Source organism: Abramis brama (genome assembly GCF_963993115.1).
Source record: "Abramis brama genome assembly, chromosome: 22".
NCBI classification, from domain to species: domain Eukaryota; kingdom Metazoa; phylum Chordata; class Actinopteri; order Cypriniformes; family Leuciscidae; genus Abramis; species Abramis brama.
The window spans coordinates 31,485,388-31,511,945 of NC_139984.1; the positions used below are offsets into that span (position 1 = coordinate 31,485,388).

Here is a 26,558-nt window from a genome sequence, read left to right on the forward strand (position 1 = left end):
ACCTGCTGTAAATCTGAGGACTCTGAGCCGGTTCCTCATGAGCAATGGCCTCCAGGTCCGTGATATTCCTGGGTTTGCGCCGCCTTCAAATCCCAGCAGGGAGTTTCTATGGGGTTCAGGTCAGGCGACGGTGATGCCGCTGTAGACTCTTCCAGGACTTCTCCTGCAACCAAGCCTTGGTGGAAATTGAGGTATGCTTGGGATCAGATAGACGATGCCTTGAAATATGTAAAGCAGCAAAAAATAAACAAAATAATTTGAGACAAGCAAATATTTTTAATAAAAAACTGTGCAAAATACAGTTGTGATGTTTATAAATTATATATTCTGGGTATATCCACATATAACGGGTGTTTGTGCTTCTGCATCATAATGGCGGTAAGTGAACCACTCTAATTCTCACACAATCCTGCGAGTGAAACGGAGAAGGTTGGAAAAGGACATGTGTGTGTGCGTGACTCAGCGGTCATTAAGAGCCATTAAAGCTCGTCCTCCAGCAGATCCAGGCCCGCAGGCATGACCCCCCCCCCCCCCCCCCCCCCCCCCCCCCCCACACCCCCACCACACTGACGGAGGCCGTCAATGATAGCTAATCCAGGACATGAACATCTTCATCAGCCTGGCCTGCTGTCATCAGCCTGCTTCAGTTACAGTCATCATACGGCTGCTTTGTTAAATCCAGCACTGAGAGGTACCATAGTAAAACTGTGGTATTATGGTGACCATCATAAAACAAAGCACAGACCGTTTGAATTAAAAATGCAGGATTGTGGTGGAAACAATGCAATGAAAGGGATTTTCGTACTCTCTTCTGTTCTCAGGCTAAACTAGACTCAAAAAGCAGGCAAAAGTACCGTTAAATGTCGATTTGAGCATATTGGCATGGAAATACCAAGTATTTTGTATGTGTCATTGAAATACCATGTTCTTGGACATGCACTATAATAACACAATGGATTTTTTGGACAGATATACAGCCTATCTTAATAAATTTTTTCTTGTGCATCATAGTAATACCATGTTTTTGGACATGCATCATAGTAATACCATGTTTTTGGACATGCATCATAGTAATACCATGTTTTTTGTACTTGGATCATAATTTCTGTATATGGATCATGGTAATACCATGTTTTTTGGACATGCACTATGATAATACCATGGGTTTTTGACAGATAGCCTACTGTCTTTTTATTTATTTATCATGAATCATGGTAATACTATGGTATATCCCACAATGCAGTGCTATTACCATCACTGTACAGTAGTTTTTGTAAGGTAAATGTAATTAAAATGTACGTTCTAATTTAATTTACGATTATATATTAGGATGTTGCCGTTTGGATGGTAAAGGAGGAGAGCGAGAGACAGCGTGGCTGAGACAGAGAGAGAGAGAGAGAGAGTGTGTGTGTGTGTGTGTGTGAGAGAGAGAGAGAGCGAGAGGATCCCGGCCAGCGGCTCCACTGCTCCAGACGAGCGTCACACCGACACACTCGTCGCTCTTTACGGTGAAACGCGCGACAGGCCTGAGCCCTCCACCGTAAACCGACACACACAGAGGATCGTCCGCGGCTCTTTATCAGAGGCTCATGAAGAACAGACAAACCTTTTCAGAGGAGACGAGTGGCTAATGGCAGCGATCGAGCGGGTGACCGGGAAGAAATCGAGGAAAACCCAGAAATAACGCGCGACTCCGGAGCGACATTATATTCATTCCGAGGTAACGAGTGATTCTTTCATATATATGTGTGTGTGTGTGTGTGTGTGTGTGTGTGTAAATGTGTCAGTGTTCAGTTACGGGCGGGTTTAGTGCATTGGCATTATATTGCATTGCTTTCTTCTCTTTATACGAATATATAGCGATATAATAATACAGTACATAATGTCTATCCAATAATAGGGTGTCGTTGGGTAGAGAAACACACATGACACCCGATGGAAACCCGTCGGGCTCCCGCACAGGTGCTCGCGCTTCTCTCGTGGATTTAAAGGGATTTTGAACAGCTTAAGGACGTTAGTATATCCCTATACTCAATCATTCCGCGTAGTAGGTTAAAAATAATGTGGATAAATGTTCCTTTGAAAGGTTTATGCCGCCCTGATCGACTGCGTTGTTGAAATAACAGGGATGATGTTGGTCTTAAAGGGACAGTTCACCTAAAATAAAAATACTGGTATTATTTACTCACCCCCATGACGTTATAAATCCCTTGAGTTTTCTTTCTTCTGTGTAACACGAAAGCAGAAAATTAGCCGAATGTCATGGTTGGATGGGGACTGGAGCTGTCAAGGGCAAAAAGGACGAAAAAACACCAGTAAATGAATCTATATATATTTTTAATCTCCCGATTGCCATTATGTGGCTTTGTGTGAGCAACAGACTGAATTTTACATTATATCCTACCATAATTCTCAAATGTTTCCACCTAAATGAGATTTTTAATTTTGGGTGTACTGTTTCTTTAATGTGAATGCCTTGGGGATTGTGAGGTCAGATATGTTTCCAAATGGATGGGGAACACAAGAACTCCCCAGTGAGGAATATTGGGATAATTAGATAGTTGTGGTACAAGCTCTTGATCTGGAGATTTAAAACGGTTTTGACATTTTGTGCAGCGGTGTTGAGGATATAGAAATGCTTAAGAGAAAATCACTTTGCTGTATTGAGAATTAAATCTCATTTTGTGTTTTTCTCACTTCATGAGTGACAAAGAGGCATCTTACAAACATCTTACAAACACATTTAGATGTAATAAAATTACACTGTGCATCAAATCAGTAATAACAGCACTGTGAAGCTTCCCGAACAGCATTAAATGCTGAAACTCCCATTTCAAAGACACGATTATGATATTACAGGCTCTAGTAATGTTGTTTCAGAATGACAAATGGAAGCGGAACTGACGAGGCTGTGACATCATAATGGAGCTCTATGGTGTCCATGGTAACGGTGGAACTCTGGAGTTGTTTATGTCCTTGGTAACCGTTCCGTCGATTGAGTTAATCAATGCTTCCTCACGGACTCGCACGTGCACTTTTAAAAGCATTCGGTCACGTTTGCAGGCCTGAAAGCTTTGGGGGTCAAAGCGAGGTTGGATTTTCTTGACCTTTGTGCACATGCATTCACAAATACAAAGAAAGACCAACCTTCGTAAGTTCATTAAATTGGCCTGAAAGGAGTCGTTACCTCATCAGTATTCACACATTACACCTGTCAATACCCACTTCACTCTTCAACCAATTAGCGATATATATTTTATATATATATAATTGTTTACATCATAAGGACAACATTCTGTCAAATTTTCATATTTTTTAAATTTCTGAATTTTTCATACACTAGTGGGCAAAAGTGATGTCCAGCCTAGGAAAATTGACATCTTCACCCTTAAATATTATTACATTTGAACTTGTAATCATATTGCGTAGTTGTGCTTGGAGTAATCTGTTGTATCTGTGATGATAATAGTATTTGTGAAATTGTGCGACAATGTTTGTCCAGGCTGTTATACAAAGAAATGAACACATATGCAAAAACGAGAGAATCAACCAAATATTAATAACTAGTTATGCTGTAGTCGATGTATGCTTTGTTTTTCTATGCGTAGTAAAAATATAATAAGTTGCTGTAGTTTGCCTTTTTTGCCAAATCATTTTGGTAAGTTATAAATATAAAATATTTTAAAAAATATTAAATATTTTCCTCATATTTTGATGGTTTATAAATTGTAGGGTCATTTAAAACAAATATCACTTTTGTCCACTACTGTAAATTTTAAAACACAATTTTTTCGTCATATTTATACATGCATTTGGGCTGGGCGATGTATAGAATATTCAGATATATATGTATATATATTATCAATGGAAAACTCAAAGCAAAATTCAGAATATTGCAATAATAGTGATGCATTTATTTTGCTGTTATATATATTGCTGTTATATACATTCATTCATTCATTCATTCATACATACATACATACATATACATATAATTATATATATTTTTTTACTGTATTTGGCTTGCATTGAACATATTGACTAGTAGCTCAATCATGGAGCTGTTTTTAAGTGTATTGTCAAAATGGCAAATACAACTCTTTTCGACTGTATTTCCCAGCCCTACTGTACATATCTGCTAAACCTCATCCGTGTAATTCCCGACTAGTGTCCTAATCTTATTTTAGGCTTTGAGGCACGAGCGAGTCTCTCAGGAATGTCCCGTCGCCGGCGTCAGACTCTGTCTTCTGGCTCCAGTCTTTAAATGCAGGAGGAGGCGGAGCTTCACGTGTGTCAGTGAACGACCACAGATTATTATTATTATATGCAAGTCTTAGTAGGAAAAGAGCTGTGTAATGATACCCACAGCGCTCTTAGTCTCAATAAATCTCACTTAATGCATTTCTCTTACTGAAGTGTTTTTGTCCTTAAAGGAATAGTTCACTTAAAAATGAAAATTCTGTCTTCATTTACTCACCCTTATGTTTTTTCAAACCTGTATGAGTTTCTCTCTCCTGCTGAACACAAAAGAAGATATTTTGAAGAATGTTGGTAACCAGACAGACATTTCCATAGAAGGAAAAAAAATACTATATGGAAGTCAATGGGGTCCAACAACTGTCTGGTTACCAACATTCTTCAACATATCTTCTTTTGTGTTTAGCAGGGGAAAGATATTCGTACAACTTTGAAACAACTTGAGGGAGAGTAAATTATGACAGAATTTTCATTTTTAAGTGAACTATTCCTTTAATGTCAGTCGCAGTATAAATTCATCTATATTAATCTCTCTCTGTATTCAGCATCACAGTGAGCAACAGTAACAGTGGTTGCTAGGGCATTGCTCCACGGTTGTTAAGGTCTTCCAGGTGGTTGCCAGGGTGTTCAGAGTGGTTGCTAGGACATTGCTAATGCAGTTGCTAAGGTCAAATTCTTCTTTCAGATGGTTGCCAGGGTGTTCAGACTGGTTGCTAGGTCATTGCTCTGTGGTTGTTAAGGTCTTCCAGGTGGTTGCCAGGGTGTTCGGAGTGGTTGCTAGGACATTGCTAATGCAGTTGCTAAGGTCAAATTCTTCTTTCAGATGGTTGCCAGGGTGTTCAGACTGGTTGCTAGGTCATTGCTCTGTGGTTGTTAAGGTCTTCCAGGTGGTTGCCAGGGTGTTCGGATTGGTTTCTAGAGCATTGCTAATGCAGTTGCTAAGGTCTTCTTCCGGGTGGTTGTTAAGGTGTTCAGAGTTTAAGCATGTTGCTATGAAGTTAATAAGATCGTCTGGGTGGTTGCTAAGGTGTTCGGAGTGGTTGGTAGGGCATTACACTGCAGTTGTTAAGGTCTTCTTCCGGGTGGTTGCCAGGGTGTTCAGAGTGGTTGCTAGGGCATTGCTAATACAATTGCTGAGGTCGTCTTCCAGGTGGTTGTTAAGGTGTTCAGAGTGTTAAGCATGTTGCTATGAAATTAATACGATCGTCTGGGTGGTTGGTAGGGTGTTTAAGTCGTTGCTAGGACATCAATATGTATTTGCTAAAGGTGTCTAGAGTGTTTTAAGCATCTTGTTATGAAGAAGATCTGGGTGGTTGCTAGGGCCTTGCTATGCAGTTACTAATGTCACCTTCTGAGTGGTTGCCAGGCTGTTTTGGATGGTTGCTAGGGCATTGTCATGCCATCCAGTTGCTAATATGTTCGTATTTTAAAAATATTGCTATGAAGTTACTAAGGTTGTTAATAGGGTATTTTGAATGGTTACTTGGGCACTGATATGCTAAGGTGTTCAGAATGTTTTAAACCGTTGCTATGAAGTTAAAATCCTCTGAGAGGTTGCTAGGGCGTTGCTATGTGGTTGCTAATGTCTTCTGAATGGTTTCTAAGGCCTTGTAGGTGTTTGTGAAACACTTTGTCACAGCTTTCCCTTGTAATCAGTCAATCTTAAGTCTGAGAGACTGTACAGCATCATCCACATACATCACTTCCTGTCACATATTTAATCCAGCATCACCTGATACAGTACAGAAGCGTTTAATTCTGTCATGTCCATTTCATGTCTAGTGAGATGGTCTCATTATTTCCTGTATAGATTCTACTATCGACCTCTGACCCTGTTGTCATAACAGCAGGCTTGAGTTACCGTGCACGAGGCTCGTTTATCTGTTAATGATAACGAATGTATAGGGACGAGCGATCTGCTGTCTGCCACACTCAGATCACATTACCTCATATTTAATTAAAACGCCCCTATTTATAGCATCTGCCACCACAGTCCACTGGTGGAGCGTCCCGCTGATCTGAGACCAGAGCTTTTTATGTGTGCTGAAGTAAGATCAATCTTTTTTTAAACATTAAACATTTTTTAAACATTTAAATTAGAGATTAGAGACCGATAATCGGTATCGGCCGATAAAAGCAATTATTTTCACTGTCGGCCATCAGCATCAACACAAGTGATGTCACTCTTCAGATCAGCGAACCTTCATCTGTACCACCTCTTTACGACTGTTTGCCTGTGTGTGTGTGTGTGGATCAAGTGTCTTGAAAAGTGAAGACGAAACATTTTGATCGCCCCCTGGTGGCTGGCTGCAGTATTGTTCATAAACCCCACCCTCTCCATGTAATCAAATGAGATTCAAGCCAAACTAAAAAATCCAATTATGCTTTGAATAATTGTTTTTACGAAGATGGTTTGTCATTTTAGGCCGTTCTTATCTGACGTTTGTTCAAGTGTTAATTTAATCAAATCAGTTTGATTTTAGTTTTTAATTATTTGTGGGCGGGACTAGTATCAATTTCGTTGACGAAATCTATGACGAACAATGTTCGTTGACAACCTTTTTTCCATGACTAAGACGAGATGTTAACGAGACGACACCGTCATTAAACGATAACTGTGACTATAATCAACATGCAATATCATTGACGAAACAAGACGAGACTAAAATAAAATATAGTTTCAAAAAACAAAACTTTATCAAAATCTTTGTTTTTGTCGAATAAAAAGAGGGGAAAAACAAGCGAGCTGGAGTTTATCAATCTCCATTTAAGATTTTTTGCTTAAAGTCCCCCCGTAGTCAATCATTTTATCCCTTAAACTCATCTTTGATCATCAAAATTACATATTTAAACGTTTTTCCTTGAAAAAAAAATCTTCATGCCTTAAAATATCTTAAATGTAACTCTACACCCTTGCCTCATTTAGTATACGTGGTTCTATGAATATGCAAATGAGTCCCGCCTCCACTCACTCACTCAGCTCAGAGATCCACTGGTTGACGATCACACGTTGATCTGATTGGTTACAAGGTAGTTTGTGACGTCAGAAACACCAGCGATTTCAAAGCGTGTTTTTGAGACTGTCTTTGGTTCACTGCAGTTTTAAGGAGAAAATACTCAGCAATGGTGTCAACTTATGAATTTACACATGGTTTGACTTAAAGCATATTAAAAACACCACATAGACACATACACAACATTAAAAGCTTGATTTTCACCACAGAGGGACTTTAAATGAAAGTGTCATTCAGTCGGTCTGTTCCTTCACGAGCCTCTTGTGCCGTTTACTGCCATCAAACCTCAGTGATGAACTGTAATAAATCTAAATATGAATCTCGACTATATTTACAATTGTGGCTGCGGAATAAATGCATGTATGCAACCTCTGTATGACAATACAAAATCTTTACCTTTTTTTTTTGCTGTTGTTTTAATAGAAAAACATTAATGTAGTTTGGAATTATTGGATTATTAGGAGTTCTAATTTTTGAGAGAAGTTTCTTGTTTTCCCAGTATGACAAATAGCCTAATAAATCAGGAAACTAGATGAGGTCCAATAAATCACGCGTATGAGTCAACATTATCTCAATTCCTGCTTATAGGTGAAAGTGCAATAATTCTGATGAAGTGTAAACAATTTTTTTTTCAAATAACATCATTGCAATTATAATTTTGAGTAAAATAATTGTGATTATTAATTTAAACAATGCAGCATGATGAAAATGTGAACGTTTTCAGTGACTAAAACTAGACTAAACAAAAACAGGACAAGGTTGCCTAAATATGATAAAAACTAAAAAGCTGATACTGTGGCTCCACCTCACGATCACTACGGCACAGACTCGGGCTCCAAATGACGTAACCGGTGCAAGATCTTATCAGTTATTTGTGGGATATTATGGCTTAATTTTTCTATAGTGGAAAGAAGTGAGTGCATTTGTCCTCCCTCTGGTCTCTGTAATCTTCCTCTCGCGTCTGTCTGTCTCGGCCGTGCCGTTCGGACACAAACACACCATTCATGCGCTGATAAGATCCACACGTGCAGTGCTGACCCTGAAGCAGAACCAGCAGGGGTGCGGGTCCAGTTTAACCAGAGCGATCACAGCGCTGATGTAGAACCAGTAAAGCCTGACAGTGTTTGCAATCTACAGAACGTCCAGCAGCATCTGGTTCTAGATTAAAATATTAGACACTCGAGATTGTTTGTTTGTTTTTTGTTCGCCCTTTTTCTGCCTTTGGCTTTTGGCTTGCTTAGTTGGGGACATTTAATTTAATATTCAACTATATATATATATATATATATATATATATATATATATATATATATATATATATATACACACACACACACACACACACACACACACACACACACACACACACACACACACACACACACACACACACACACACACAGCGGGGGAAATAAGTATTGAACACGTCATAATTTTTCTCAGTAAATATATTTCCAAAGGTGCTATTGACATGAAATTTTCACCAGATGTTGGTAACAACCCAAGTAAGCCATACATACAAAGAAACAAACAAAAATAATTTCAGAAATTAAGTTATGTGTAATAATGTGAAATGACACAGGGAAAAAGTATTGAACACATGAAGAAAGGGAGGCGCAAAAAGGCATGGAAAGCCAAGACAACTGCTGAAAACTTGCAGTAATTAAAAAGCAATCCTGCCCCCTGTCAGTGGAAATTGTGGAAAAAACAGTGCTCCTCGCAAAATCTCTGATAGAGGAGTGAAAAGAATAATCAGAAGAGTTGTCCAAGAGCCAACACCAAGTTGTATGGTGTTTTTAGGGTAATGTGCACTGCCATTTCTCCTCCAAATATGGTGTGTATTATGGCATCCAAACAGTTAAATTTTGCTCTCATGTGACCACACTATATTCTCCCAGTATTTCACTGGCTTTTCCAAATGTGCAGCAAACTTTAAATGAGCTTCAACATGCTTTTTTTTTCAGTAATGGAGTCTTGCGTGGTGAGCGTGCATACAGGCCATGGCGGTGGAGTGCATTACTTACTGTTTTCTTTGAGACAACAGTACCTGCTATCTGCAGGTCTTTTTGAAGCTCTCCACAAGTGATCCTTGGCTCTTGGACAACTCTTCTGATTATTCTTTTCACTCCTCTATCAGAAATCTTGCGAGGAGCACTGGTCGAGGCAAATTTATGGTGAAATTATTGTCTTTCCACTTCCGTATTATGGCCCCAAAAGTGCTCACTGGACCATTCAGAAGCTTAGACTGGCGCCTATAACCAATGCCATCATTATGTTTTGCAACAATTAGGTTGCGAAGGTCTTGAGACAGCTCTTTGCTTTTACCCATCATGAGATGTGTCTTGTGTGACACCTTGGCAATGAGACCTTTTTGTAGGCCATCATTTGGGACTGAACCAGCTGTTATTAATTTCCACTGACAGGGGGCTGGATTGCTTTTTAATTACTGTAAGTTTTCAGCAGTTGTCTTGGCTTTCCATGCCTTTTTGCGCCTCCCTTTCTTCATGTGTTCAATACTTTTTCCCTGTGTCATTTCACATTATTACACATAACTTAATTTCTGAACTTATTTTTATTTGTTTCTTTGTATGTATGGCTTACTTGGGTTGTTACCAACATCTGGTGAAAATTTCATGTCAATAGCACCTTTGGAAATATATTTACTGAGAAAAATGATGACGTGTTCAATACTTATTTCCCCCGCTGTGTGTGTATATATATATATATATGAACTAAATTTTTTACAACAAAATTAACCATCACTGAACTTACTTAAGCTGGACTATGACGCTATTTCCTTCTAGAAACAAATTTTGTTTCATTATTTTCCTGTTCTCTCTGTAAAGCTGCTTTGAAACAATCTGTACTGTAAAAAGCGCTGTATAAATACAGGTGAATTGACTTGACTTGACTCGAACATGTCAGTTACAGAGAAGAAAAGCACCAGAACATGATGCAGCAAAGCTTTGTTTGCTGTAATGCATGTTCAGAATAGCTGACCTGGGGTCAGGTCTTTGTGTAAACACCATTTAATTAAATTGTGTGTATGTATGTGTGCTTAAGGTACTATAGTTTCCATATTCTGTCCTCCATTGGATCGACAAAAAACACATTTAGGCTAAATCGTTTTAAAAATATCAGATCAATCATGACTCTGGGAATCCCATAGACTGTATAAAGCAATGGACGTAGTGTGTGTGACGTCACACGTAGTGTTTCTGAAGAGCATTTTTGAAGCCCAAAGTGGACGGAGCCGGCCGTCGCCATCTTGGCCGCGCGTCACTCCCGGATAAACGAAAATAGGCAAAATGTCGGGATTAGCTGAGATCACGTGATGCTAACAGACAGCAGGCAAACGGCTAGTAGTGACATCAGCAGCAATCCACCTGTCACTCAAGTGGCCACACCCTTAATTATGCAGAACTTTAAGGCTTAATATAATTTACACAGATGATTAATAAAACAAAAATCACCCCCCTCACAGTTTTCATGAAGGGCAAAATTAGCTAAACAGACCAAAACCACTTTTTGTACCAGGCTGTAAACATGTTTATTTCTGCTGTAAAGTTGGGCATTTTAACATGGGGGTCTATGGGATTGACTCTCTTTTGGAGCCTGTCTCTAGTGGCCAGTCGATGAACTGCAGTTTTAGTCTCTTACGTGTTGGATTCACGAGAGAGACCGGAAGGTTGCCGCTTGGGGAATCCTAAACGCATCTGTTGGTAGATTTTGTTCTGTTGCATTTAAATGAGAGGAGACTTTGTACAGAGTCATTGTCAGTAGGCATTAAGTGCTCACCACACACACACACACACTGCTCTTATTAGAGTGTCTTCTGTGAATGTGTTTGAGTGGTGCTGGATGTACCACATGTGCTGTAGATCTGCGATGTAAGACTCGCCCAGAGGCAATTCTGCCAATACGTTGTTCTTCCAGCCTCGCTGAACACTTCCCAACCCATAAATCCCTTAGAAGTCTCAGACCGCGGGCATGAGACGGCTGACCACGTCACACATGGATGCTGTTTTATTACGGGAAGATCCCACTGGAGCGATGACAAAGAGAGTTACACCGGAACCTTAATGGATCTTGGTGTGGACATGATCAGTATCAACCAAAGAAAGGGTTTGGCTTTCAAAAGGTTAATCTGATTATAGTCAAGCATCACTATTACTATAGTATTACTTTTTAAGCTTTATACCACTCATTTTTTCAGTCTTTAAAGTGTTATAATAAGCCATGAACCAAATCAACCAGCTGTGAGGTGAATCACAAGAGTACAAACTTTGATTTGATATACTTAGGATTAGGGATGCACAATACCATATCGGCCGATATCGGTTCATTTTTAATGTTATCGTTATCGAAAATTTGGCCGATATATTAAAGTCGCATTTGCCCAGTTGCATTAGCTAAGCCACAATGTTAAGACTGCGTCTTAAGAACTAGTTTGACCAACTAGTTTTAGCAACTTTCCAATTAGACCAATCTACCATTTTTTGTAACTGACTTTAAAAAGTTAGGAGCAGTCTTGATGAAAAAAATTAAATGACTAACTTTTAAGACTAGTCTAAGCATTTTATGCTAGGGATGCACTGATATGAAAATTTTGGCCGATACCAATAATTATTTATATTTAAAAGCCGATAACCGATATATTGGCCGATAAATCTAAATCCATAAGTTTTGAGAGCCTGATTACAAAAACAAAAGCCACATCCCAAACACACAATTATAATGTTCTCTTGATAATTTTATGTAGCTGATATGACAGTCTTAACTGTTGCACTTTACTGTATTTTCCTTTCTGAAGTGATTTTAATCATATTTTAAGCCATTCAAAACCATCATGTTGAACAGTGCACATCTGAAGTGTTTTAGCTGAATCCATTATTTATCGCCTTTAATATATCGGCCAATATTTCTTATCAGGCCAAAAACGATAACATTAAAAATGAACATATATCGGTCGATACCGATACGGTGGCCGAGATATCGTGCATCCCTAGTTTATGCAACCGCCTAGCAACCACATACTAACTGACTAAAAAAACACTTTTTGGGTGGACCACTCAAACTGAAGTCTGTTGTCAGTCGAACTTGAGTCTACAACAGAAATCTGGTGTGAAAAACAGATTTGCACGGATAGTTTGATGTCTAACTGAACATTCATTCTGCGATGTAGACCTCAGCTTCCTAGAGCCGAGAGACTTGTTAAGCTAGTGGAAACCTAACTCGGCTAATATCATTGCCAGATCAGCAGCGCTGAGATAAGACGACTGTGGTGTGTGTGAGATCAGGATGATGGCGGATTCGAGGATCATTTCTGGGGGAAACGGCACAGGAGATTGATTTATTAGCCCTGCGGTTGGCATGACAACAGTGGCCTGTGGATGGAATAGAAGATTGTTGCTAAATTGTTCCATCTGTTCCATTTTCCAGTTGTGGTTGCCCGGGGATTTGTCTTTTATTATTTGATAGATGAACTCCAGGATAGATTCCTCTTGATGAATGTGATCATATCAAGTCAGCAACAAATCGAAGTAGCGGCGATTCGAGTGTCTTGCACTGTGTCCCATTTTAGACAATGGAGGTCAATCAAGAGCCTGTTGTGTGACAACTTCCATTATTATTTGTAATATACAAAAAATAAAATGTTATTCATTTACAAATATTTATGTATTTATTTATTTATGCATATTATTGATTTAATAAATATTACATAAAAAAAAAAAAAAAAAAAAAAAAATATATATATATATATATATATATATATATATATATATATATATATATATATATAAATTGTATATATGTATATTATATAATTATATAAAAATATAAAGTATTACCAATAATACTGATGAATTTATTTTATTTGTTTGCTTATTTAATAGGGGCGTAACAGTGCACTCATGTTACGATTCGGTTACTTACGATACTTTAAATAAAGCCAAAATAGTTAAAATTATGTGTTTTTTTTATATTATCATTATTACTTCTAATAAATATGGTAAACATTTAACAAAAAGTAAACTAAAATAATGAATTTAAAGTGAGTGTTATGCCAGTAAATGCCCAGGTAGGATTGCTGAAGTCTAACCTCGAGCTCATGGCAGATCTGTCCGTGTCCGTGAACATTCGATGCTTCCCGTCTAGACAGTGTTAATCATCACATTCCAGATCAGACCGGCATCAAAGCTCAAACTTCACTTCACTTGATCTGGACGAAACACTTCCAGTAAACACTCTCATTGCAATTCAAAGTTTCACATCTGTTTCTGCCTTTTTTGCTTTTTCATTTGCCAGCCACGGGCTTTTGTACTGACAGATATAGTTAGTCATATCCTTAAATATTCATTAAGACATCTTGCTTTTGATATTTTATCCAGGTTGTGTCTAAAAGGAAAAATGTTTTGAAATATGTTATATTAAATTGCAATCCTATTCTTTGTTTTTATTTTTGTAAATTTTGGCGTGAAGTTTAAACCAGATATTTCTTGATAGTTTTCTCATTTGTATTGTTTATTGCATCACAACAGCATAGGCCTACTTAATTTAACTTTAACGGCTCAGGAAACTGAATCTACAATCACATGAGAGCAATTTTCCAAGGTTTTGTTGTTGTGACCTTTGAGATGCCGCAGCAGCAGATGGTGCATTTGGTGGCTCTTTTATCTGTATTCTTAGGTTACTGTAATGTTTTTAGCTGATTTAGTGTAGAGATCTATCCGATCTCACCTGCTGCTGGGAACACACACACTCTTGTGCTTCTGTAATGCCGTTTGCATTAACCGCCTCACACTGCCGGAATCCGTCGGCCCACAGAAAGCCCATCTGGAACACAGTATCTCAGAAACAAATCATGCCGAGGGTTTGGTGACGCACCTTGTTGGCTTTCCAATGGTAGATTGTAATTTATCGACTTTTATCCCAGCTCAGGATTTATTTCCAAGTTTTTGGCTGTTCCTCTCATAGACTGTAATTGGGTAGCATTTGAAGCATGTGCTTGTTTTCCAAAGACTTCAGCAAAACACACTGTTTTGAGCCAAGTTACGTCACTCAGCGCCTTTGGCATGGAGAATACGGAAACTAAGACTAATGTTAATTTACTTATTTTTTTCATAAACCTTAATTCGTTTTCTAATAAGGCATACACTTCAAGCATGAGGTCTGAAGAGGATCAAATCAATCAAATAGGCCTACACTTTTGACCGGTACTGTACATATAAATGTATCTAATTAACTGCAAACTATGAGTCAAATTTTACATTTGAAAGTCTAGCCTATATAAGACCAGCTGGAAATGATCACTTCAAACTGGTCTTGTGTGTTGTATTGATATGCATCTTTGACAACTTAACATTATTTTATATTTGATCCTCTTCAGACCTCTAGCTTGAAGTGTATGCCTTATTAGAAAACGAATTAAAGTTTATGAAAATCAAGCTTGAGGTCTGAAGATGATCAAATCAATCAAATATATACACAAAATAATGTAAAAGTTGTCAAAGATAGATATTTCTTCAACACACAAGACCAGTATGAAGTGATCATTTCCAGTGGGTCTTAAATGCTTCCAAATTTGACTCAATGTTTGCAATTAATCATATACATTTGTACACTACCGTTCAAAAGTGTATAATCAGCACTTATTTAGCATTTTCATTTTGATGGAAGGTCAAGTGCATTGAGTTGTAATAGGTATCCCATACATATGAGCATTCACAAAATATGCTTCAGAATATAGTTTGAGAGACAAAATAATGCAGGGCAGTTTATTAGTCTCATGGTCTGGTCTTGGATCAGTTTTTCCAAACAGCAGGACTCAACAATTGAGGGTTGATTTAGGGTCGGGGAGAAGCACTGTCACGGGGTAATCGGAGAGGAGCAGATGTGTCGAGGTCGTCTGCTTCCTTATCTGACTTTTTCCACTGTTCTTTCTGTCTGTTTGGCAATGGAAATTCACAGAAGTGGTTCTGTAATTCACCCTGGGACACAGTTGGTCCTAAATCAGTTGGCAGCTTGCTTTTGTTTCGCAGCTAGCCTGAAAAAATGCAGATAAGGCCATTCTTGTGTGCTATGAGTCTGCTGTTAGCCTTCATCAGCATTGCTTTATATTTTTTTATGATTTACTTGTGGATAAATACATGAATTGTTGCTCTTATATAATTTTGGAAACAGTGCCAGTAAAATCATACGCTGATGAAATGTTTTTGGTAGTGAAAACAACTGCAAGAGTTGGTTTTAGTGTTGTTTGTGGTTGATGCATGTGTTCAGGTCATCCTGTTAGCATTCGAAAAATGTTGCAATGCTTAATGGGTACTTAGCGGAGACCAAAAATATGTTGCTTTGAGAGCCGCCTCTTTGAAAGAGTCTCCCTGTTTCTGCGTCCCTTGATCTCTTTTCCCTTACACTATCCTTTTGCACTTTCCTTTTCTCTCTTTCCCTCCCTCGTTTTATTTCTTCCCATTTCTCTCCTTTTTCTTCAAGGTACTCTTTCTTTCCTTCTTTCTGTCTCTCTGGCGTTCTTTCGCTCTCTCTGTGTTTGCCAGAAGGAGGTTCACTTCGTAGTCTTGGCAGCATTTTGTGTAATAAACTCCACACTAACGCTGGCTCATAAACAAATAAACCCAGGCACTCTGCGACGTAATTTCATCAAATCCTCCCCCGTGCTCTCTTTGCTCTCCTACCACGCCAGCGAAGCCATCTGTCTGTGCGAAAGGTTCTCAGTCTTTGTAAACTCTCCTCTGGTGTCTCCCATAATTTTGTATTTGTGTCTGCGATTCCACTCTCGTGTCATGACATCATTCTGAAAGCTTAAAGCTCTTTGTAGACAAAAACAGATGGCTGAACTTTCAGCTGGAAAGAAAACAATGGCTCTTTAGTACCTTGTTAGCTTTGGGTATTAAGTTGTAGTGGACAGGTAAGGATATAACATTAAAAAGGTTTACCAACAATTACTATGTTGACTATTGTGGTTTACAACGATACATTGGTAACCTTTTGCAATAAGGTTCATTAGTTAACATGAACTAAGAATGAACAATACTACTTCAGCATTTCTTAATCTTAGATATTATTAATTTCAACATTTACTAATACGTTATATTCTCAACTCAACTGTAATTTATAAAGCACTTTCAAAACCATTAGAATGGACCAAAGTGCTGTCCATAAATAGTAAATAACTCTAAAATACATAGAAACATATAATATCAAAACACAACACCAAGAGAATCATACAACATGTCACAGTGTCTGGGTTTGTTCCCTGGGTCACCACTAGATGTCCTCCTTCCCCACGGTGTCTGTCACGAACTGCTCCGAGACACAAAGGTTTAGATCCAAACGCAGCTTTATTGTATGGGGCAATCCAGAGGCGTAGTACAGGCAAGAGTCATACACAGTCGGGCAGTCAAAACAAAGAAAGAAAGAAACAAACAAACAAACAAACAAACAAAACAGGCAGGGACCAGAGGCAAGAGAGTAATCCAGGGAACAGGGCACGATATCCAAAACCAAGAGACAAGAAAACCAGGAGAATGCTCAGAAATGCAGTGTAACACTTAAACAAGACTTCGCGGTGAGTGAATGAATGAACATGGTATAAATAGACTGAGACTAACAGGATAATGAGACACAGGTGAATGCAATCAGTGAATGAGGTACAGGTGAATGTGATCAGTGATAAGTGATGATGAGTCCGGGCAGTGAGTTATGGGAAATGTAGTTTGTGAGTGATAATAGTCTTATGTGGAGTGCCCTCTGGTGGCTCTCAAGGGCACTCCAGCTGGTGACCGTTACACAACCAATCACTCACAGTTCTCAGACCTAATTAAACGGCAAAAGCTGGATAAAATAAGTCTTTAAGTCCTTTTTAAAAGTATCCATGCTTGATGAGGATTTTAAAGAAAATGGCAACACATTCCAAAGTGCAGTTAGTAAATATACGTTATATTAGTTAATGCACTGTGAAGTAACACGAACAAACAATGAACAGCTGGATTTTTATTAACTAACACTGACAAAGATGAATAAATACTGTAACAAATGTTTTGCTCATTGTTAGTTCATGTTATTTAACACATTAACTTATGTTAACTAATTAACCTTATTGTAAAGTGTTACCGATACATTTGTCGACAACTGCTAATCCACTTTTCCCATTTGATTCTAGGGTTTGTCCTTCCAACTGAAGAAAACCATGTAATCTGCCACTTACAGCACCTGAAAGAGATTTACCTAATCAAGACGCAATGGAAGAGCCGTACAAAGATTCTGTAGCCGTAGACATGGCGAAGCCCCAGGAGGAGGCCACCAACACTGATGCAGTTGGGAAACTCGAAGGAGAAGCCACTCCAATGATTACAGCCGAGACATGGAACGTCAGTTCTCCAACCATCACAAAACGATCCCTATCACCCCTGCTAACAATACAAGCCACCCCAGTGGTGACCCCGGCTGCGGAGTCTCCCAATGGTGTCGCCCTCAAGGTTGCTACAACTGTGCTTCAACCAATCTGCTTGGGAGAGAGTCCAATGATGTTGCCCATCCTTGCTGGTCCAGCTGCCTCTCAAGTTGGACAATCAGGGACAACTTCATATCTAATGACTAGTCAAGGTCCTGTATCCCTACCTCTGGTCTTGGAACAACAAGTCCTCCAACATTTGAATCCTCAATTACTTCAACAAACAGCAACTTGTCCTCTCCCTCTACAGAACAACATACTGTGCCAGAACCCTTCCCTTGCTCTCGGACCACCTCCAGTCCTTGACCAGAAAGGCTCAAATCCAGTGTTGGATACTAGTCTACTGACTCTTCTTCAGAACCCTAACTTTGCCGCAATCTTGCAGGACCTCTTCCCTGGCCAAGGGAACTCTTCGCCCGGTTGTCACCAAGCATCTTCCCCGCAAGTAGACCTCGCCTCTGCGTTTCTTTCTCCTCCGCCTCTTACACACCCCTACATTTCTCCACTAGCCTCTCTGGTGCCTCCAGCCACCCTCCTCGTGCCCTATCCTGTTGTGATCCCGCTTCCAGTGCCTCTTCCAATCCCAGTGCCAATCCCAGTCCCGGTCTCAATGTGCAAGGACTCAAAGATTGAGGTTGACTCCCCTAAACCGGCTTGTACTTCGAGCAAAAGCACACAGACGTCACCTAGTGACATCTCCCCTCATTTGACATTAGCCAACAGGGAAATGGCACTAGTCCAGCAACCTTTTCCCTCTTGCTCGTCCCCTGTAGCGACAGACGGAGAAGTGCTAGACTTATCCATAAGGGCGCCTCAACCGTCAACGCATGTTGATATTCCTCAAGCGTTTCAGCAAGACAGTGTCCTTGATTTGTCTGTACCTAGTATAAGAAAGACATGCATCAAGTCTTGTAGCACGTACGGGCCACTGGCCCCAGAGCGGGAGAGATTGTGCCACATTGGGGACGATGTTAGCAGCGGGGCTTTGGCTCTTGGGGTTCTTCGACCGGTAGATTGCACGCCGAAGCTAGATACCAAGTTGCTGAGTGGTTTAGCATCTCTAGAGTTCAGCAGACAGCACAAGTGGGTTGTAGATAGCGGTCATGGTAGCGCTATGGCTGAAGCTGTACATAACTCTGCACTCTCCGGAAGTGGCAACATCGAGATCGTCAGCACGTCGCAGACTGCCAAAGTCATCGTGTCGGTCAAAGACGCCATGCCTGCCATATTCTGCAGCAAGCTAAAAGGATTGTCAGGCGTTTCTACTAAGAACTTTTCCATTAAACGTGACTCGAGTCAGGGGGGATTCGCAACACTGCCCAGGATCCCGGGGGATCAGCGAGGAGAATCAAGTGACCCGCTCAAAAAGATCTCCAAAAACAGAGGTATCAAACTGAAGAAAGTGAGCTCCCAGGAGATTCACATACTCCCCATAAAGAAGCAGCGATTGGCAGCGTTTCTACCCAGAAAATAACACATGCTCTTGCTTTCAGAGGGAGAAGGGAAAACCAAGGACATGGGCAAAGAAACAGCTACTGAGGTGTAGCTAGAGAAGTAGCTACTGTGAAAATAATCGGTCTGAGAAATTTAACCAGGGTATGATGATGCTAAATGCATTCCTGGCAGAAATTAGGCCTGAAGCTTGTTTTCCAAGCTGTCCATATGATTTAAACTGATGCAGGCTGCCTCTGGCCTGACATTTAATCCATTCATTATAAAGCATTCAGCTGAAGTCAACAGGATAATGCTCCAAGTAAAAGAACCAATCTGAACAGGCCAAACTGCACTACTACTGATATTCTTTAGCATTTGCAGCATTAATGCCAGAATCGTTTCCCTTCCTATGCATTTTGATTTTGGTCACACATCCTCATGAATGATTCATCACACTTAATCTGCATTGCCATTAATATGCATGAGATCTGTTTTGAAACCTGGCCAGCTGTCAGCGAGAAACGCATCGTGTAATGTTGCTGACAAATTCTCCTCTTGCTAATATGCTTCTTTTTTTTTTGCCGAACTCTTGCTCTCTCGTCGCTGTTTACACTTGGAGTGCAAGACGTTTCCCATTTTTGGTCCTAATGAACTGTAGAAGGGGAACCGTGACCTTTTGCTTCCCTAATCACTGTATTAATCAGTGGGGCATTGGAGCGGAGGATCCTCTTTGAAGAACAGGAGGGGTAAGCAGTTAGCATGGCAGCCTGATAATGACTTGGCAAAGCGCAGACCTCAGTTTCATTAAGTCTGATGATTGGAGGAAATGGTTGTCAGTAGCAACAAAGCATAGTTTTCATCATCCTCCCTTCTAGGGGAGGCGGAACCCCCCCGCCCCCAACCAAATTAAAACTAAATAATCATCAGGGGTTCGTCCCTAAACACAACAAATCTGAGTGAAATGGCTTATTAATGCTGTTTTTATGGCCGTGGGTTCAACTCAAAGTCATTTTTTAGATTATTGTCCGCCAGCTGTGTGAACACACACACACGAGGAGAGTTTAAGTTTTAACAGTGTACGGATATACCTACAGTGTTTTGGATGGTGAACTGTCCAAAATGGACTGAAAGTGTTTAAAACTAAATCCCTTAGCAAGCATCATGGTCATTTTTTCATTCTCTATACATGTTACTGGTCTTATTGTGCAAGATTCATCAGTGTATGTTATTCCACGTGTTTTGTAATCTTTCATGACAATGAGATGACTTTTATTGTCTTTCTGGGTGATGTCAGCAAGGTTGCACAAGCAATAGGCTAGCATTAAAGATATTCAGCCATTGTTTTAAGCTACTGTTGCAAATCTTGATAATAGATAATGCAGCAATTTAAAGCCAAGTAACATTACTGGAATACAGTTTTCCGCAATAATAGAAAAATTGAAAAAGAAAGAATATGGGGAGATGCTCTCGACCTTCAGTCCCAGTCAAAAGGCCTCTTCAAAAGTGTGTGCTGGTGATCTTTACATTCTCACTCTTTCCTAATGGATAAAATCAAGTGCCACCCTACATTTACTTTTCATCTTTGATCAGATTTTTTTAAAAACAGATTGTGAATGCACTAAAATTGGTATTATTGTAGCTTTCATGTGGTTGTGATGTTTTGAGTTTGATGGATAGCGTGAGGGCGTGTATCGAACCACAGGTTTCCACCCTCTCATTAACCTTCTGATCATCCCAGTTTAGTAATCAACTTATTAAAACAGTTGACAGACACCAATCACAAACTGAAATTAGCCCCGTGAGCATGTCATAACTTAAACGAGATATCTATATAGAGAGAAAGAAAGATTTTTGCATTGTGACATTATTATTTGTGACAAATTCATTTTCCCTCTAATAATTGTCTATGTATGTGTATATTTACTACAAAATATTACTGTGATACAAATTTGTAGAATTTTGTACTAGTAAAGCAGTAAATACTTAAATATTGACTTTTTGTGCATTACAATAATGAGAATTTGGATGTGAAAATGCCTGGTGTTTATGATGAAAATAATACCACAATGCAAAAAACAGGCTTCATTTTTTTTTTAAAGCAAAATCGAGTGGCTTATTTCTGATAATTATGGGATGCAATATGACCTGCACGTGCTCTCGACAATTCACCCAAAATATAATTTCTGAACGTGAGCAGACTTAATAAATCAAATATTATTCTATAGCAAACATGTTACATTCCAAACATACAGTGTGTATTTAAAATAATTAACTGGTAACTTTTAAATGCAGACAGAACATCTGCCAGATGTAAGCTAAATAATCTTGATCTTGGGCTACGGCCAGACCAAGATGAGTCTAATTTGGTCACAGATGAAGATTTAAGGAGCAATATAATGGATTGGCTCAGATGAGACTTTCCTTCAGGCCACTTTCAGCAGAACCGAAATGAGATCCTAGACACTCCCTCAGAATAGTCCATAAAAAAACAAACAAAAGGAAAATGAAAATAATGAGCCAGGATTAATTTTGACTTGTCAATGCTGAAATGTGCTGACTCGTGTTTGTGTGTTTGTTTACTGGAATTCCTGCGAGGCGTCCGAGTTCAGGAAAGGTTTTCATGTCGAACTGATTGAACTTCCTCAAAATAGCAGCTTGACAGATCTCCTCCATTTTCACACAGTTCGCTCAAATATTGGTTTATACAAATAATACATTTGATGAACTGCTGTGAAATGTATTCCTTGTTTTTTTCCTGTCAGTACAGTGTGTGTGTGTTTACTGTAAAGCCTTAAATCATTTCCCGGCCGGCATGTGATATATTTTCACTCTTCCCAGATCTACACGAAAGAAAAAAACAATCACCATCAGCATGAATACCAGAAGTTTATGAATAATAAACCATGACTGTTTCTATGATGTGAATTAATGTATGTGTCAGATGACCCTCCAACTCTTTTATAGGTACTGAAATTTTAAGTATTGAATGTTTTTTTGTTTTTGTTTTTTAACCATGAACAACTTTTGTAAATAACTGAATGGGTAAAAGAATGGAAAAAGAGAGTCTGGTGATGTTTTAAATTATTTATTTATTATTTGTATCATTTAAAATGTCGAAAATGTGTATGTGACGAATGCATTAGCTTTAAAAATTTCATGATTAAAAACGTCTCTGGTATCAAGAGCGAAGCTTGTTTTTTTTTTTAGTTTTTTTTTTTTTTTTAGTTTTCGAACATTTCATGACAAGTATTGATATTCAATAATTTGCTTAATCTATATGGCACGACGTTACGAATACATTTTTTTTTTTTTTTTACAAAAAAAATGAAAAGTTCAACAAAGGAACAGAATAATCTAAACAATCACATTCACAACTAACTTGAAATGCTACGATACAAAAGATGGAAAAAAACCTGAGAAGTCTCAAAGTAAAGCAAGGCAGTTTTTAAAATGGACATTTCCTCCCGGTAAAAAGCGCTGGAAGGCAGTTCAAGATATATTCAACAACCAATCCGCAACGTATCGTCACATTTCCCACCTCCATATACAACGTGTTTAGCTTAAAATATTTCTTCTCTACAAAAATGTACATTCCTGTTGCTGAGTTTTATGGTTAAACCCATAATACACCATTGACGTCTGATCTATCAATGCAAGTGATAAAATATCAACATAAACTTCAGGATTAAAGATGGGAGGCCAGTGCAAAACACACCGGCATTCACATTACATCAAATTCCCACTATTTTAGTGATATTTCTAATAGTTCAATGACACCTACAGCAATGCTTGACTGAAGTGATGTGGTGTCTGTTGAATACTGTCCTCCGGCAGGTGTGGATGTCCGGTTTTAACATCTCACCGTGACTCTGCAACACTTCGTAACACACACATCAAACCCAAACATTCCCAAGATAAGAGCTCGACGTGAAGGCCTCGGGTTTCTGTAACAAAACTGACGCCAAGTCAAACAAAAAGCGCTCCGGAACTGCGACACTCGTGACACTGACAGATTTCCCCGTCCTTCGCTTCTTTAGAGAGGACTGGAAAACAAGTAGCGACAGAAGAAAAATACAGCAGACGGAAAACTACAACGATCATTTATAACCAGTGCTGTTCACTGATGCATTTCAACTATTATGGGCTGTACATTAAAGATTTACACATTGATTGCATGTAAAATTTCCATTCATACGGCTTTATCATAAACTGATAAATCTGTATATTTTTCAGTCATACATTTAATAAAACCGCTCAGATTTCTGTAATAACAATTTTAAATACACAATAACCATATTTATCATCAACATGTCCAAGTCGTTTCAATCTCATACATTTGTACTAATTGACTTGTTCCACAGCCTGATATATTTTAAACATGTTTATACTTTTTAACTGGATACATTTTTCACACTTATGCCGTTTATGCAATTTGAAAATGTGATTATTTAAAGGGATACTCCACTTTTTTTGGAAATAGGCTCATTTTACAACTCCCCCAGAGTTAAACAGTTTTACCGTTTTCGAATCCATTCAGCCGATCTCCGGGTCTGGCGGTACCACTTTTAGCATAGCTTAGCATAGATCATTGAATCGGGCAGGACCATTAGCATCTCTCTCAAAAAAATGTAACGGAAAATGTAAAGTTGGCTGATATGGCTAGGAACTATACTCTCATTCCTGCGTAATGATCAAGAAACTTTGCTGCCATACCATGAGTCCAGCAGGCGTAATGATATGACGCAGCGCCTGAAAATAGTCCCCAGCTTGGTAACTTCCAACGTGACCGGGACTAAGTTTGTCTAACCTATTAGACCTATTTTCAGGCGCTGCGTCATATCATTACGCCTGCTGGACTCATGATATGGCAGCAAAGTTTCTTGATTATTACGCAGGAATGAGAGTATAGTTCCTAGCCATATCAGCCTAGAAAATCACAACTTTACATTTTCCGTCGGTCTTCCAAGTTTTAAATAGGAAAAATATCGAAACTCTTTGGTCATTTTTTTTGAGAGAGATGCTAATGGTCCTGCCCGATTCAATGATCTATGCTAAGCTATGCTAAAAGTGGTACCGCCAGACCCGGAGTTCGGCTGAATGGATTCGAAAACGGTAAGACTCAACTGTTTAACTCTGGGGGAGTTGTAAAATGAGCCTATTTCCAAGAAAAGTGGAGTATCCCTTTAAAGAGAATCAAATGTTTTTTTTTTGTTTGAGTGCAGAAATCGTACCTGTTTTTGGTTTATGTATGACTGAAAATATAATCACTTTAAGTTTATTAGTTTAAAACTGTCGAAATGGATTGAAATTATATATGCAACTCAATTACGTAAATCTTAAATTTAGGCCTGAATATTGTACTGGTGTGTTTTACTACTTTGAGAACGTTATTCTACAACATTGTGTTTAAAATAGATGTGCGGAGTGAAAACTTTATGGATTTACACTCTTAAAATTTCATTTATGACCAAATATCTTGCAAAGCAAACTCTTTTCATTCGCTCACAGAAACAAGCTCAGGTTTTCTTAGGACAAAAATAATAATTCTGCCATCATTTACTCACTGACTGTATGAAAACGAGCAGCATGAACATTCTTCGAAACGTCTTTTTTTTTGCGTTCAACGGAAGAAATAAAATCACACGGGTTTGATGACAGAACTTTCATTTTTGGCGAACTTTTCCCGTGAGATCGCGAAAACATGATGCGTGTAACTCGAATGCGAAGTGTTTGTTTGACGCCAACTAAACACACAAACAAGACTTGCAAAAAATTTCAGTGGCACCTGTGAACTTGTAGGACGTCACAGGGAGGTAGAGCGATTAATCAGACTCAAAAACGGCCATTATCGATGAGATAATCGTCCCGTAAAGCCTCGGCATCTTTGGGGAGACGAGATCGCAGGAAGTAAGAGCTGACTTCCTGTTTGTTCCTGACGAGGAGGTTAGAGGTTCGTTCCCAGAGAGCGTAGCGTCACTAGTGTTCCTCAGGTTGAACATGAACGTCCAGGAGAGATGGTGTGTGTGTGTTTATGGAGAGACGAGCGAGCAGCACACAGTGATTTCCCATCAGCCCCCTCTGTAGCAGCGTGTGTGTGTGAGTGTGTGTGTTTCACTGCTTCCCCTGCTTGAGTCTCTCGATGTGATGGCAGAGTTTGAGCGCTGGTCCCAGTTTCAGACCCATGTACTTCATCACCATGTCGCTGCGCAGTAACATCAGCGCTTTACCGTCGATCTCCTGCAGAGACAAACAACACGAGTTTTACAGCTGATGACGTCAGAACCAGTGGCGGCCAATCAGAGCTTCCGATTTATGTGACCAACCTGATCCTTTAAAAACTTTTAAAAAATGAACCTTCTGTTCACCCTTACGTCATTACAGACCTGTATGATTTTATTAATTCTGCAGAACAAGATAGAAAAGATATTTCGAGGAAAGCTGAGGTCTGAACAACATTGGACCCCATCGACTTGCATTGAATTTTTTGGCACCTCACGGTCCGATTCTCAATAACTTTATTTATCTGCACTTTGATCTTTAAAACTTTGCAGACCTTATACATTCACAAACAACTTTATTACCAGTGTTGTGTTTAACTCATTACAAGCAACTTGAGTTATGTAATCAGATTACTTTTTCAAGTAACCAGTAAAGTAACGCATTACTTTTTCAATTTACAACAAAATATTTAAGTTACTTGTTCATATTTATTGACTGACAGCTCTCATGTCCTCATGTTGAGAGAAATAAAGTGAGGAGGTGTGTGTGTGAGTGTGCGTGCGTGTGTGTGCCGTTTATACATGATGGATATTTTAGTTCTAGTCTAAATGTGAACATGCATTTACTCAACTCTCTTACACGAAAACATTCAGTATTCCTCAAAATGATTAAAAACAGTGAAATGCAATACCAGAATTTTGCGCAGAACTATATTAAATTACACAAATATACTTTTTGCATTTAATCTCACTTTATTAACCAATGTCTTTGCTGCTGACCTTCAATGATCTAATTCAACCATACTAATAAGCAAAACTTACTTTAGATTAGATTTAGAAATAAGAGTGTTGAACTTCCTTCTCCTGTCTCCTATTGTTCTTTGATCTGCAGAAGCTGAAAGGTTTGTTTGAGCGGCGCCCTCTACTGGACAGGAGTAAATATGCATTTCCTTCAGCCTGAGGCTTATTCACTTCACTTTTGGTGTGTAAGGGCCTTAACATTTGCCAAAAATATAACTTTTTTTGTTGTTATTAAAAAAACAAGCAAGCCCAGTCCAGGTGAGGAAAAGTAACGCAAAAGTAACGTAACGCATTACTTATCATAAAAAGTAACGCCATATTGTAATGCATTCCTTTTAAAAGTAACCTTCCCCAACACTGTTT

At 38.9% G+C, this 26,558-nt stretch overlaps 3 protein-coding genes across 4 annotated transcripts in view; 1 reads left to right on the plus strand and 2 right to left on the minus strand.

The window, feature by feature from the left end:
* LOC311072984 (uncharacterized protein) overlaps positions 1 to 26,558 on the minus strand; it is a 1,552,487-nt gene that overhangs the window by 1,434,202 nt on the left and 91,727 nt on the right. The window lies entirely within an intron of this gene.
* On the plus strand, positions 1,417 to 22,361 carry rai2 (retinoic acid induced 2). Its single transcript, XM_084098314.1, has 2 exons — positions 1,417 to 1,720; positions 17,452 to 22,361. Exon 2 carries the CDS (start codon positions 17,531 to 17,533, stop codon positions 19,214 to 19,216), a length of 1,686 nt encoding a protein of 561 aa, XP_083954440.1. The 5' UTR covers positions 1,417 to 1,720; positions 17,452 to 17,530; the 3' UTR covers positions 19,217 to 22,361.
* LOC311072936 (polycomb protein SCMH1) overlaps positions 23,260 to 26,558 on the minus strand; it is a 34,572-nt gene continuing 31,273 nt past the window's right edge. For both annotated transcript variants that reach the window (XM_084098308.1, XM_084098307.1), the window contains exon 15: positions 23,260 to 25,413. In XM_084098308.1, coding sequence (XP_083954434.1) covers positions 25,288 to 25,413 — 126 coding nt within the window. In that variant the 3' untranslated portion in view covers positions 23,260 to 25,287. The remainder of the gene's footprint in view (positions 25,414 to 26,558) is intronic.